The 14,786-nt window shown below is 37.5% G+C and overlaps 2 protein-coding genes across 3 annotated transcripts in view; both read right to left on the bottom strand.

Moving 5' to 3' along the window:
• The window catches only part of RAD50 (RAD50 double strand break repair protein), a 94,729-nt gene that overhangs the window by 77,814 nt on the left and 2,129 nt on the right, over positions 1-14,786 (bottom strand). Inside the window, exons 2-5 of the mRNA XM_003354274.4 lie at positions 13,779-13,862; positions 4,822-4,973; positions 1,271-1,456; positions 454-658 (exon numbers count right to left, since the gene is read on the bottom strand). Of these exons, the coding sequence (XP_003354322.2) occupies positions 454-658; positions 1,271-1,456; positions 4,822-4,973; positions 13,779-13,862 (627 nt within the window). The remainder of the gene's footprint in view (positions 1-453; positions 659-1,270; positions 1,457-4,821; positions 4,974-13,778; positions 13,863-14,786) is intronic.
• SLC22A5 (solute carrier family 22 member 5) overlaps positions 13,800-14,786 on the bottom strand; it is a 186,835-nt gene continuing 185,848 nt past the window's right edge. Inside the window, exon 14 of one of the 2 annotated variants that reach the window (XM_021085423.1) lies at positions 13,800-13,862. The gene's annotated coding sequence lies outside the window, so the exon portion shown is untranslated. The remainder of the gene's footprint in view (positions 13,863-14,786) is intronic. The other variant, XM_021085427.1, reaches the window with a different exon arrangement.

Here is a 14,786-nt window from a genome sequence, read left to right as displayed (position 1 = left end):
ACTCGGTAATAATCTATGTGGGAAAAGAATCTGAAAGAGAACAGATGTGTATATATATGTATAACAGAATCACTCTGTTGTACAGAAATCATCACAACATTGTAAATCAACTATACTTTAATAAAGCTTTTAAAAAAGAGAGATCATTAAAAAAAAGAACACTAGAACTGTAATGCTGAGTCATTACACTGATATTTAACAACTAGTCAGCTACATTACCAATTTAATATGACACTAACAAATTAGCTTACCTTCAAATCCAAGCCCTCTGGGCAACTTTAAGACTAACTATCTAATGTAGATCTAAGACATTAACCGTAATATATATAGTCTGATAAATTTTTCAAGAAACATACATACCATTCAAATTCAAAGAGAAAGAAATGCTTTTAGGCTGAGAGATACCATGATAAAAAGTGACCTTCTCCTTAGCACCCAAGAAAAAAAAATTACCTTCAATGGATCAAGTTCATTCTCATAGGACTTGACAATTTCCTTTGACGATGTTAATTGGGCTTCCTTACTAGTAATCTGATCGCGAATCTCACAAGCTTTTTCCTTATTCTGCTTCAGATATTTTAGTTCTGTTTGACACTCTTTTACTTTCTGACCCTGTGTCTGACGTACCTGCCGAAGTGTTTCCAAGGCTTTAATATACCTTTAAAGATATTGAATAAAAATCAAATTTCAGGCTAAACAAATTACATTCAAGTAAGTCATTAAGAAGACATTTACAAAGAGTTTTAAGTAACTTAGAAAATGCTTATGACATTACAGTAAGTAAAAAGTTACTTATATACTGTCAACCAGGAAAATAAAGATATAAAGAAAGAAAACTGAAAGAAAGTATGCAAACTGGTTGCCACTGGATAAAAGGTAGTAATTGCTGACTTTCTTGCTTTACAAGTTTTTCTGTTTAAAAAAAGACGCATCTAAATTGCAACCCTGGGAATTCCCGTTGTGGCTCAGTGGTTAACGAACCCGAATAGGAACCATGAGGTTTCAGGTTCAATCCCTGGCCTTGCTCAGTGGGTTGAGGATCCGGCGTGGCCATGAGCTGTGGTGTAGGTCGCAGATGCGGCTCAGATCTCTCAGTGCTGTGGCTTTGGTGCAGGCCAGCAGCTATAGCTCGGATACGACCCCTAGCCTGGGAACTCCCATATGCTGCAGGCGCAGCCCTAGAAAAAGACAAAAAGACAAAAAAATAAATAAATTGCAACCCTGGCTCAATAACCTAATGGACTACAAAATCTAATTAAAGGTTACAAACCTTGTTGCTGAAAAAATCTCATCAAATTTTTGCTTCAAAGCTTTTCCTTCACTTAAAGGCCAATTAGACTCTTCTTGGTGACAGAAAATGACATTATTGAGCACAGATTTGGAAACTCCCAGAGAACTTATCATTTCTCGGTCAATTTCCGCACACTTGGAGCTGATACTGACTTTCTCGCCATGCCTATAGAAAATGAAAATCAAGAACGTATGTAACATAATCTCTAGTTGTACATATCTTATTAATTAATCAATCCTTCATGCCATACTTGCAAAAACAGTCCCGTCATCCATTCCCTGTTGATTTAGTAGCTTTCTCATAGTAAAAAGTGTAACTCTTAAATGATTCAGCAGTTTCCTAATGAAAAAGTATGCAGAACAGAGTTGTAGGGAAAAGATGCTAGAATTTTTTTTTTTTTTACATATTTGGATTTTCAATAAAATAACCTAAAATATTTACCAATAATACAGAGAAGAAAATAAACTGTCTTTCAACCTCAGAATTAAAAACAAAGAGAGACTTAAAAGAATAAAACAAAACATGATGATACACAGCAGACAGGCAAAGGTGCTTAAACAAAAACATCTAAAGACTGCATAGTTTGATAAGGGGTTGTTCAGTAACAAACACCACAGCAAAAGGAATATAAAGGTGAACCGTGGCAATGCCCAACCCAGCAAAGTCAGGAAGGATTCTCAATCAGTAGACCTAAGTTCTAGGGTCACACTGACAAAGCAATCAAATAGAATTGTCTCAGGGTCTTTTAAATGAGTTCCCTACTTCATTATACCAAGGGCCAGGAGCACCCCTGCCCCTGGATTCTAAAAGATCACTCAGTATCTTTCATCAGAAGGATAAATTTAACATTTTCTTTCATGTTTCAGTTCAGTATCTGTTAAGAGATAAGACGAACTGAGGCAGTGTCTGTTTTTACTGCCGTTTTATATGTATTTTGAGAACATTACACTGAAGGTACCAAGAACACTGTGTAGAGGGATAGAATGGACACAGAGAGACCAGGAGGTTATAACATTAGACTAGGGAAAGATGATAGTAACTTGAACTAGAATGGTTCAGACAAAAACAGAGAAAAACAGACTGAAAGGCCATGTAGGCTGAACCCATAGGACATGAAAATGAACTAAGTATAGAAGGCAAGGAAGGTGTCAAGACACCTAGGCTCTTGGCTTTTATCACTGGATGAATGGGGGCGGGGGGAGTCATTCACTGAGATGAGAAGTGCAAGAGTAACAAGTTGTGGGAGGCTTTCTAAAGGGGAGTTAAGAGGAAAGGATCATGAGCCTGGTTTTGAATTCACTGAAACTGATGTGTCTTTGGAAGAACTGGTAGAAAATGAGATAGTTGGGTACATGGGCCAGGAAACAGGTCTGGTCTGGAGACATAAATCTGTAAGTCACCTACAAACACACAGTAATTCAAGCAATGAATATGAATGAGATTATCAAGAAAGAGAATACAGAGCAAAAACAGGAGAGGATCTAGGACTGAGCCTGTGGAACTCCAAACTCTACTGACTAGGTAGGATGTGGCTGTGAGCAAGAGAAAGAGGCAACAATGTTGTGTCATGTAACTGAAGTCCAGAAAAAAATTTTCAACTAAGAAGTGCTTAATAGTTACAATTTACTCAGTTATACATAGAACATTAACCCTCAAAGGTAACTATATTCTAATCCCTGGAATCTGTGAATGTGTTAGGTTACATGGCAAAGAGGATCAAGATCACAGATGGAATTAAGATTGTTCCCCAATTGACTCTATTTTTTAAAATTTATGTTACATATATTTACCACAATTTAAACATTTAAAAATAGTTCCATTTAAAAAAATAAAATAAAAACGTTCAAATGACATACAATAAATTTCACATATTGAGACTGTACAACAGTTTCTATTTTTGGCAAACGCATACAATTGTCACACCATCATCACAGTAAAAACAACCATCTCCAACATATTCATCATGTCCTCACGTAATTGTGCCCTTCCACTACCCCCAACCCCTACCCTCAGCCAACCATATCATATATCATATTACAGATTAATGTATATGTTCTAGAATTTTATATATAAATGGAATCAGTATGTACTGTGTTTTGTCTGGCTTCTTCCTTTGAAATTTACCCATGCTGCTGTGAGTAGCAACAGATCATTCTTTTTTCTTTTTTCTTGAGTAGTATTCCATCATATCATCTGACTTTAAACAGAGATTATCCTAGATTATCTGGGTGGGGACAAGGTAATCACAAGAGTCCTTAAATGTGAGAGAGGGAGGCAGAAGAGGAGGCCAGAATGATGTGATATGAGAACTCTGCCCACTGTGGCTGGTTTTCATGAAGGAGGAAGAAGGCCATGATCCAAAGAATGTGGATGGCCTCTAAAAGATGGAAAGAGCAAGGAAACAGAGTTTTTTCCCCTAGAACATCCAGAAAGGAGCAAAGACCTGCCGACACCTTGATTTTAAGCCAGTGAGACCCAATATGGACTTCTACACTACAGAACTATAAGATAATAAATCCATATTGTCTTAAGCCACTAAGTTAACTAATTTATAAGCCCCAATGACATATTAAGCATTTTACATGCATTAGCCCAATCCTTAAAACATACTTCTAAGACAATGTATAGTGATAATGAACCCCTATTTTACAAATGAAAAAAAACAGAGACTTGCTATGAGATCTATTTTGTACAGCAAGTGTTATCCTAATTAGTGTTGATGTTATTTGTGACCTTAGTTGGAGCTGTTTCAATATGAGAATGGGGCCAGAGTAGGTGTCAAGAGGAAGTAAAGAAAAGGAGACAGTGGGTACCAACTACTCTTTTGATTGCCTGTAAAGGAGAAGATGGAGACAGGCTGTAACTGGAGTGGAATGAAATCTGAGGTTGTGGGAGAGACCTGAGTGTATTTAAAAGCCAGTTGAAAAGAACCTGCTTGAGAAGCCAGTAACAAGATGAAAAAAATGAAAGGAAGGGATAAGGGGATTACTATTTTGCTTAACAAGGATAAAGCCCAGAATCCAGGGCAGCTTCAATCCAATAACCATACCCATTACAAGATGACACCCACCCTTAACAGAATGACAATAACTGAAAGGGACAGATTGTTACTTTCCTGTCTGCTTTTCATCTCACCCCGTCACTACAGACATGAATACTAACACTTTTCATTCATTCAATCTATATTTGAGTGATTATGCACCCTCAATCCAGCAACTGTCCATAAATTAAAGAAATGGAGCATTATCACTAAATTTTTAACAGTATCATTCTGTTTAACTGATAAATGGTATCAAAAACTAAATGTTGATAGTGGACGAGGCCGTGTAGGTGTAGAGGAAGGGTAGAACTCTAATTCCTGCTCAGTTCTGCTGAGAAACTAAAACAGCTCTAAAAATAAAGTTTGTTTAAATAAATTAGTAAACTCCCCTAAAATAAAATTTAAAGTAGTAGGAAAAAAAAAAAAAAAGTCTAAAACGACCTAAAGACAAAAAAACAAACAGATATTCAAATATAAAACAAACACCTACACTGTTCTGGTAATGACTCCTTCCAAGGTTTTAAATTCGGTCTTTTTGCTTTTCTGAGTACAAAGCATAGATCTCTGTACAGCTACAAGTTCTCCATTGACATTACGAAACTGCAGACGAATCTGGGCTCTAACATCTGTTTCTTGAGCAACCTTTGAAGGCAAAGAGAAAAAGTACACTTTAATAAACATCAGATCATTAGTTCTGAAAGAAAAGATATAAGCAGTATTACTTATAAAAAATGAGAAAAAAACAAAAATGAATGACATTTTTGCACGCTATTCAAAACATAGGAGGAAAAGAATACATACCGTTTGATTTACTACTACTGTACTATCTACCTCTATTACTCAGCACCTTTAGGAAATCAATTATGTGGATTTTTCAAATAAGTGAATTTTATCTTTTTAAGTACCAAAAGTGCTTTTCAGAAATATTTTCAGATCACAAGCTTATAGAAAAGCAGAAATTTAGCACACACTATGACTTATTCACCCAAATCACTTGAGAGTAAGTTGCAGATCTGATTTCCCAATACCAATACTTCCTACAAAACAAGGACATTTTCAATTATAAAAATCAGGAAAATGAGTGATATGTTACACCATTTGTTTCTCAGATCACATTCAATTTTGCCAATTGTTCCGACATGTCCTTTGCAACAATAAGATTCAGTTCAGAATTACACACTGTTATCACACATTGTTCGGAATTACACATTGCTGTCATGTCTCTTTGGTTTCTTTCAGTCTGAAACAGTTCCTCATATTTTCCCTGGCTTTCATGACTGGTAACTTTTAAAATTACCAAACATTATTTTATAGAAAATCTCCCAAAATTTGGGTTTGTGTCACATTTTCTCATGACCAGAATCAGATTATGCATATTTGGCAGGAATATAACAGAAGTGATGTTCCTTTCGTTGCATCGTATCAAATGGGACACAATTTCAATTTACCTCAGTACTAAGGATACCACCTTCAATCTCCTGGTAAAGGCATCATCCGCAAGGCTTCTCCACTACTCTTTTTTCAACTTTGCTTTTAATAAATATTTGGAAGAGACATACACTGAGACTACAAAATGTCTCATACCGCAATCAAGCTTTTTCTCCACTAGTTTTGGCACCTCTATTAAGGTTTCTTACATGAATTATGATAGCTATCAAAGAGTAATTTTCTAGTTTCATTATTCCTCCTACATTTATTAGTTAAGATTCTACTATATGGAAGGGCTTTGTCCTTCACCTCCTGCCTTTTTTTATTATTCATTTAAAAAATATCACTATGAGTTTCCTAGTAGCTAAGCAGGTTAAGGATTCAGCATTGTCACTGCTTTGGCTCTGCTTACAGCTGTGGCATGGGTTTGATCCCTGGCCCAGGAACTTCTGCATGCCATCCATGGGCACAGACAAAAATGAAAATAAAAATATCACTATAGATTCATGTATTTCTCTCTTGGGCTCCAATTCTCAATGAGGCTGCCATAGCTACTTCTGTAGATGCCCTCCTCCCTCAACCTTACCTACTGGCTCTCAGACTGAATTACTTAGGAATAAAAGAATAAAGACGCTGAGTTTTTAATCATGAATGAATACTGAATTTAAATACTTTTTGGTACCTGTTGATGCTCAAAGGATTTTCCTTTACTCAGGGTGGTGTATAGCAGTGGTTGGTTTTCAAATGTTAAACCTTACGTTACTGAGATAAATCCACCTCAGTCATGGTGTATTATCTTTATTTATAAATTGCTGAATTTGATTTGCTAATATTTTGCTATGGATTTTTGTATTTGTCCATGAAAAGATATCTATCTTTAGTTTTCTTTCTAGGGCCACTTCCCACGGCATATGGAGGTTCCCAGGCTAGGGGTCCAATCGGAGCTGTAGCCGCCAGCCTATGCCAGGGCCACAGCAACACCAGATCCAAGCCTCATCTACGACCTACACCACAGCTCATGGCAATGCTGGATCCTTAACCCACTGAGCAAGGCCAGGGGTTGAACCTGCAACCTCAAAGCTCCTAGTCGGAGTCGTTTCTGCTGCGCCATGACAGGAACTCCCCGATATTCTACATTTTCTGTTTTTTTCTCCTGATAAGGGTACTGAGATCTCCAAGTATAACTGTGGATTTGTCTATTTCTCCTTTAATCCCATAGGTTTTTTTTTTTTTGGCTGCACGTGTGGCGTGTGGAAATGCCATTAAGCGAGGCCAGGGATGGAACCCACAAAACTGATGAGACACAGGCAATAAAGAAATGAGTGCCTGAGGGTTCAGGTCAACTAAGGAGATGCAAATCAGGTCAGAGGAAGAATGTGAAAGGTACTATAGCTGAAACCTTGAAAGAAGTAAAGGAGAAAGGATGGTGTCCCCACACTGGAGAAAGGCACAAGTGGGATTCAGAGCCTGACAACAAGGAGGAGGGAATCCCCGTGAGGAGGGAAGTCTGCTGGGGGAATTCAGATCTCAGATTAGACAGGGCATCCCTACAAAAGGCTACCTGGTAAAGAGTATCAGGGACTGAGAAGGGTGAGCAAAGTGTCCAGGGATAGTAAAGGGGAAGCAGCCTAGCATGGGAAGTCAGAGCCCAAGCAGAATGGGAAAACATCCACATGAAAGGACCAGCATGAGGAGTTATGGCCCAAGCAGGGTCAAAGAGGACTTGTCCAGGGCAGTAGATCTAGTGCAATGAGAGGAGATTCATTACATACAGGAGGACTGAGCACATCAATCTATTTAGAATACAGTCAATTCCTTGCTTCTCACTCACTCGCTTCATTATATTTATCAGACAAAGCCCTAACCGTGATTAAACCCAACTTTTCAAGTTAGTTCTTGGCATCGAGCAGCTGCACAAAACTGAAAAATACACAACCTTAATGACTGCTCTCCCTATAAATTTTCACCCGCAAACCTCAACTGACCCCCCAAACCATCGCATAACCCTTTAACACTTCCCTAATCACTTTACTCTGAGATAAAAACTACTTTACACTTTTACTAGTCTCAATCAACCCCTTCTCCCACCCTCAACCAATAATTTCACTTCTTTTTTCCACTGAGAATAGAGAATCAAAAGAGAATTGATTCATTCTCTCACTATTAAATTTACCACATAGACCTTGCCATCCTTTTACACTGGATAAAGAGTACGCACTCCTGTTAACTCCTTCAGTGGAGCAATGGAGTCTATCTCTTTTTGTCTACTCCAGGATTTTGCTCTGTACCTATTCCCTCTCTTGCATCGAATTCCTCCTCTATGCAGTCATTCATATCCGTTTATCAATGCTCTAGTATTTCTCACTTTTATGAAAACAACGTATGGGAGCAAACAGCTAAGGAAATAAGCATCCAGACAATTTACAGTATCAGCCAGAAGCAAAACAAAACTGATAAGATGCAGACAACAGAGAAATGAGCTTCTGAGGGTTCAGGTCAACTGAGGAGATGCAAATTAGGTCAGAGGCAGAATGTGAAAGGCTGCTGTAGCCAAAAGTTCGAAAGAAGTAAAGGGGGGAGTTCCCGTCGTGGAGCAGCGGAAACGAATCCGACTAGGCACCATGATGTTGCAAGTTGGATCCCTGGCCTTGCTCAGTGGGTTAAGAATCTGGCGTTGCCATGAGCTGTGGTGTAGGTCGCAGACAAGCAGCTCGGATCTGGTATTGCTGTGGCTGTGGCATAGGCCAGCAGCAACAGCTCCGATTAGACCCCTAGCCTGGGAACCTCCATATGCTGGGGGGCTGTGGCCCTAAAAAGACAAAAAAAAAAAAAAAAAGAAGTAAAGGGGAAGTGGGGGGAGTTAGCCAAATGGAGTAACATGGAGATCAAAGTTCCTAAGAAGATAGGAACAGATAAGATAGCTAAGAATAATTGCTGAGAACTGGAGTCCCTGCTATGGTGCAAGAGGATCGGCAGCATCTTGGGAGTGCTGGGACACAGGTTCAATCCCTGGTCTAGCACACTAGGTTAAGGATCTGGCATTGCCGCAGCTACGGCTTAGGTTGCAACTGCAGCTCAAATCTGATCCCTGGCCTGGACCCTCCATATGCCATGGGGCAGCTAAAAAAGAAAAAAAAAATTATTGAGGAGAACGAGAAAAACTCAGGCATTTGCTTAAGACAAGGTAAAGAGTATTAGGTGCAGGATCAAATTAAAATAAGGAAAAGGAAAGACAAGAGTAGCTGAAGATATAAGAGGATGGGAGGAAGTGAAATGATGAGAGGAACATAGCATATTAGGAAAACTGAAGGGATGTGAGCAATTCAGGTGAGGGGAATGGCTCCACCCACAGTAAGAGGTGTGAGTGACTCAGGAGAGAAGAGTTGATGAACAAGTGTGGGTGGGAGCTCAGAAATGGGAAATGAGAGAAACCAAAAAGTGGGCAGTATGTGAAGAGAGCTAAACCACCACAGCCAGAAGAAACACAGGGAGGACATAAGAAGATAGCTGAGAAAAAACTGCTCCAAAAAGATGAAAGCATTTGGAAACGGGGAGGGTGATCGGTGAGACTGGATACCAGAGTATCAATCAACATAGAAACATCCAAAAAAAATAAATGCACCCATACACATAAGAAAACAAGAACAAGAGCCAACAAAACTCTCCTTGACCCTGCAAACCTTTTCAGCTATTGCTCTCTCTTGTCACTTACAGCAAAATTCATTCAAAAATTCTATGTATTTCACTTCCTTAGTTCCTGCTTTCTCAGATTACTAAAACTAGTTTTATAAAAATCACCAACGGTCGCCTTAACAAAGCCAAATCTGCCTCTTACTTGAGTTATGAACATGCCTGACACAGAAGATAACTCCTTCCTCCTTGTGACACTTTAGTCTTGTCTTCCAAGACACCACTCTGTTTTCCTTACTTTACTGACTGTTCTTTTAGCATCCTTTGCTGGCTCTTCCTCTTTACCATTTCTAAATGCTACTGTGCTCTAGGCTCAGGTCTTAAGATTCACATCTCTATATTTACTTCCTATGAGATCTCAAGACTACATAAATATATATATATAACTATGTGCATCAAAACCAAGCATTTAATTTAAGATCCACATCTCTATATTTACTTTCTATACGATCTCATTAAGACTACATAAATATATATATACACACATATATATAACTATGTGCATCAAAACCAAGCATTTAAGATTCACATCTCTATATTTACTTCCTATGCGATCTCATCAAGACAAATAAATAAATTTAAAAAATAGAAATATATATATATAACTATGTGCATCAAAACCAAGCATTTCTCACAAATTCCAATTTTCACTACTACTTAATCAAACCACCAATATTTCTCACCTGGATTACCACAAAAACCCTTTTATTAGTCTTCAGCCTTCTACCCTTGCTACCTACAGTCTTCTCTCAGCAGCTAGATCGACCACTTTAAAATATAGATCATGGAGTTCCTGCTGTGGCGCAACAGCATTGGTGGTATCTTTGGAGCTGTGCGATGCGGGTTCGATCCTGACATGGCACAGTGGATTAAGGATGTGGTGCTGCTGCAGCTGTAGCACATGCTGCAACTGCAGCTGGGATCTCTCTCTGGCCTTGGAACTCCATATGCCAAAAGGCAGGAGAAAAAAAAAAAAAAAAAAAAAACCACCTGATATATATCTATGTATCTTCATATCTATAGATAGATATCTATCTATACATTTACATACCTATAGATAGATATCTATAGATATACATAGAGAGAGAGAGAGAGATCATGCCCTGACCCTCTTAAAATCTTCCAATAGATTCCTATTTAAATTAGAACACAAGGTCCCATAGGATCTAGCCCCTTCAACTACTTTAACTTCATTTTCTACTAGACTTCTTGCCATTTTGTTTCGCCTCATGATCCCTTGAACACACCAAGCATGCTCCTACCTCAGGGACTTTACACTTAGTGTTAACATTGACAGAAATGTTCTTCCCTCATATTTTGAATGACTCACTCCTTTTTGAATGAATGAACAAATATTTTAAGGTAACTCGTTGCTATATAAAAAAAGAGAGAGCTTCAAGAATAAGGCAAGAAAACAAGTTTGGAGACTACTTGAATAGTTCAAAAGGAAAAGAGTGGTGGCTTGGACTAGGAAAGGAGTAGAGACGAAATGAAGGGACAAATTCTGGATATATTTTAGAAGCATAGGTAAGATTTGCTTATGAATTAGAAACAGGATAAAATGAAGGAATCACTCAAAGGATGGCTCACAGGTTTTGTATGAGTAAATGTGTGGATAATATCAATCATTTGATTAGAGAGTACTGAGGGAGTAACAGCTTAAGAAGTGAGAGGGATGGGTGGACAGGGAACCAAGAGCTCTGTTTTGAATATGTTAAATTTGAGATGTCCATTAAATAGCCAAACAAATCACTGGATATATATAGGTCTACAGCTTAGGAAAGAAGTTAGGGCTAAATACATAAATTTGTGAGTCACCAGCATATAACCATTACTTAGAGCTGTGAGAGTGAGTGAGATCGCCCAAGAGTCAGGCAAAAGCAGACTCATTAAAGAAGACTAAAGTATGGCCAGTGAAAAAGGAGGTATGAGATTATGGCGTCATGGAAGTCAAGAGAGCAATGGTTTTTAAAAGGGGGGAAAACAAACTATATCAAATCTGCAGAGAAGTTACTGAGAATTAGAAAATAATCACTTTACCTGGCAACATAGACATTGCTGGTGACCTCACAAGAGCAGTTTTAGTGGGGGGGCGGAGGAGAAAATCTAAACAGAGTAGGCTGAGGAGAAAAGGGGGGAGCAATAAAGTGAAAACATTAAGTACATACAACTCTTGTGAATTTTACTATGCACTGGAACAAAGAGTGGTAGCCAGAGCCTGATTTGGAGTAAAGTGAGGTTTGTCCATTTAGGACAGAGCTACCAGAGCATCTTTATATGCTAATGTAAATGATTTCATAAAGAGGAGAAACTGCTGATATAGGAGCAAGGACAAGTGAAATGTAAAATGCTAGACTTGGCAAAAAGGACTGATTAGATCCAGCTTTCAGGATGACTTAAATGACCTTAAGATAAAACAAAAAAACAATTTACCTTTAACACAGAGGAGAAAACAGTATGGGTACATATGCAGGGTAGCCTGATAGATTTTATGACTGGAAATGAGGACTTTGCATCTGATTCCTTCTATTTTTTTCAATAAAATACAAGGCAAGATCATCAACTGATGAGAGTAGATTGTAGGTTTAAGGAAAGAGAAGATGAAAAATAGTCACTGTTAACTCAGTAAACGTATTAAATGATTTACTATTTTTTTCTTCATTTTATGGCTATACCAGTGGCATATGCAAGTTCCTGGGCCAGGGGACTGAATCCGAGCTGTATCTGGGGCAATGCCAGCTCCTTTAACCCACTGTGCCAACCCAAGCCACTGCAGTCGGATTCTTTTTTTTTTATTTAATGATTTTTATTTTTTTCCATTATGCAGTCAGATTCTTAACTCACTTCGGCACAGCAGGAACTCCACGACTTACTATTTCTAAGAGGAAAATCAATACTTTCATAATTACAGTTATCTTTACTGATATAAAAGTTGAAACGACTTAAAAGACCATCAACAGTGGGTCAGTTAAATAGAGAATATAAACTAACGGAACACTATTTAGTAATAAAAAATAATAAAACAAAGGTATATGTATTTTAACATATCTTCAGTATATCACTCATTAAGTAATTTATACAATGGTATAATAAAATTCTGATGTATTAAAATATTTATGTGAGGACAAACTCTCACTTTACTCCACACACACACACATACACACACAGATGTTTTTATAAAAAGAGAAAAAGCCTGGAAGAAATACACAACAAACTCTTGCGGGGTATGGGGACTGAGAGAGGAACATGACCCCAGTAAAAATATAATAAGAAAAACCTTTTGGGGGTAGGGAGGCATAAATTCAGAGTATGGGATTAATAGATACACACTATATAAAATACATAAGCAACAGGGATTTACTGTATAACACAGGGAACAATATTCAATACAATATTCAGTTATTATTGTAATAACCTATAATGGAAAAGAATCTGAAAGTGTATATACAACAATGAATCACTCTGCTATACACCTGAAACTAACACCGTATTGTAAATCAACTACATTTCAATTAGAAAAAAAAAGAAAAATCTATAGGCCAAAATATGTACAGAAAGGTCCATCTCCTATACACACATTAATAGTTTAAACACCATAATTCAAAGATTGATACACGAAGATTTTCATCATAGTACACTTCAATGAAAAACAAAGCAATATAAATGTAAAAAAATTATGTAATTATTAAAAATGTTCATAAAAGGTTACATGTTTTAGGTAGGAAAGAGTTCAGCCATACAAAAAAGCAGAAATATGAGAAGAAACACCCATGTACCAACACCCAGATTAATAATTTAATGACATGGGACTTATGATGCTAAGTGGGAAAAAAAATCTCAGAATACAAAATTAAAGTAGGACATCAACTATGTAAGACAGTATGTACAGAAGAGAATACAAGAAAACGTCAACAATGGCTTCACTGGGTGGTAAGGCTGTGTGTGGGTGACTTTCTTATATCTTCGTATTTCTCCATTGCCAAATTTTCCACAGTAAGCTATCATCACTTTAATAATTATAGAAATTTTATTTTAAAAATACTAAGTTATGGAGTTCCTATCGGGTTCAGTGGAAACGAATCTGACTAGTATCCGTGAGGATACAGGTCCGATCCCAGGCCTTACCCAGTGGGTTAAGGATCTGGCATTGCCCTGAGCTGTGGTGTAAGCCACAGACAAGGCTCAGATCTAGCATTGCTGTGGCTGTGGCATAGGCCAGCGGCTACAGCTCCAATTCGACCCCTAGCCTGGGAACCTCCATATGCCACTGGTGTGGCCCTAAAAAAAAAAAGACAAAAAAATATTACAAAGTTTTACTAGCATCATTACCTTGGGATCGTGAACAAATGTATTTCCTTTGGTTCCAGGAGGAAAATCTCCAGTACAAATATATTTTAAACATTCAATGATGGTCTAAAAAAACAGAAAATTATATTATTTAGTTATCAGAGAAATGTAGGATTTAATCATAAAGTAGTAATTCATTATAAAAATATTACCATAAGACTATAAAATAAATGATCAGATAAAATTTGACATTATAAAACCTATAATATACTGGCACAATACTGTATACCAACAATACTTTAATTAAAAATACCTATAATGGAGTTGCCTTGTGGCGCAGCAGAAACAAATCCAGCTAGGAACCATAAGGTTGCAGGTTCCATCCCTGGCCTCGCTCAGTGGGTTAAGGATCTGGCGTTGCCCTTAAGGAGCTGTGGTGTAGGTTGCAGACGCTGCTTGGATCTGGCATTGCTAGCAGCTACAACTCCAATTAGACCCCTAGCCTGGAAACCTCCATATGCTATGGGTGTGGCCCTAAAAAAGCAAAACAAAACAAAAGACAACAACAACAAAAACACAATATAAATATGATTAAGCGTTTAAGAATAATTGCTCTAGGTTCACAGAAAAGCTACATAATTAGGAAGGTATACTGAAATAAAGTATTATTATTTGAGGGAAAAATTCTGTTTCTAATTAAAACCCTTTAAACTAAGTCAAGTTATTAATAACAATGCTAAAGTAAAACATGGTCAATATAGTTGATAACACTGTATTGTATAACTGAAATTACCAAAAGTAGAACTTAAATGTTCTCACACACACAAAAAGATAAATAAATATGTGAGGTGATAATGTGTTAATTAAGGGAATCCTTTCACAAGGTATATATGTCAAATCACTATGCTATGTACTTGAAATAGCTTACAATTTTTATGTCACTACAATAAAGCTGAATTTTTTTTTTTTTTTTTTTTTTGTTGTTGTTGTTGTTGTTGTTGCTATCTCTTGGGCCGCTTCCGCGGCATATGGAGGTTCCCAGGCTAGGGG

The sequence above is a fragment of the Sus scrofa genome, chromosome 2 (genome assembly GCF_000003025.6).
Source record: "Sus scrofa isolate TJ Tabasco breed Duroc chromosome 2, Sscrofa11.1, whole genome shotgun sequence".
Taxonomy (NCBI): Eukaryota; Metazoa; Chordata; class Mammalia; order Artiodactyla; family Suidae; genus Sus; species Sus scrofa.
The sequence above is the reverse complement of the archived record's forward strand: the minus strand, read 5'-3'. Positions and strand labels throughout refer to the sequence as shown.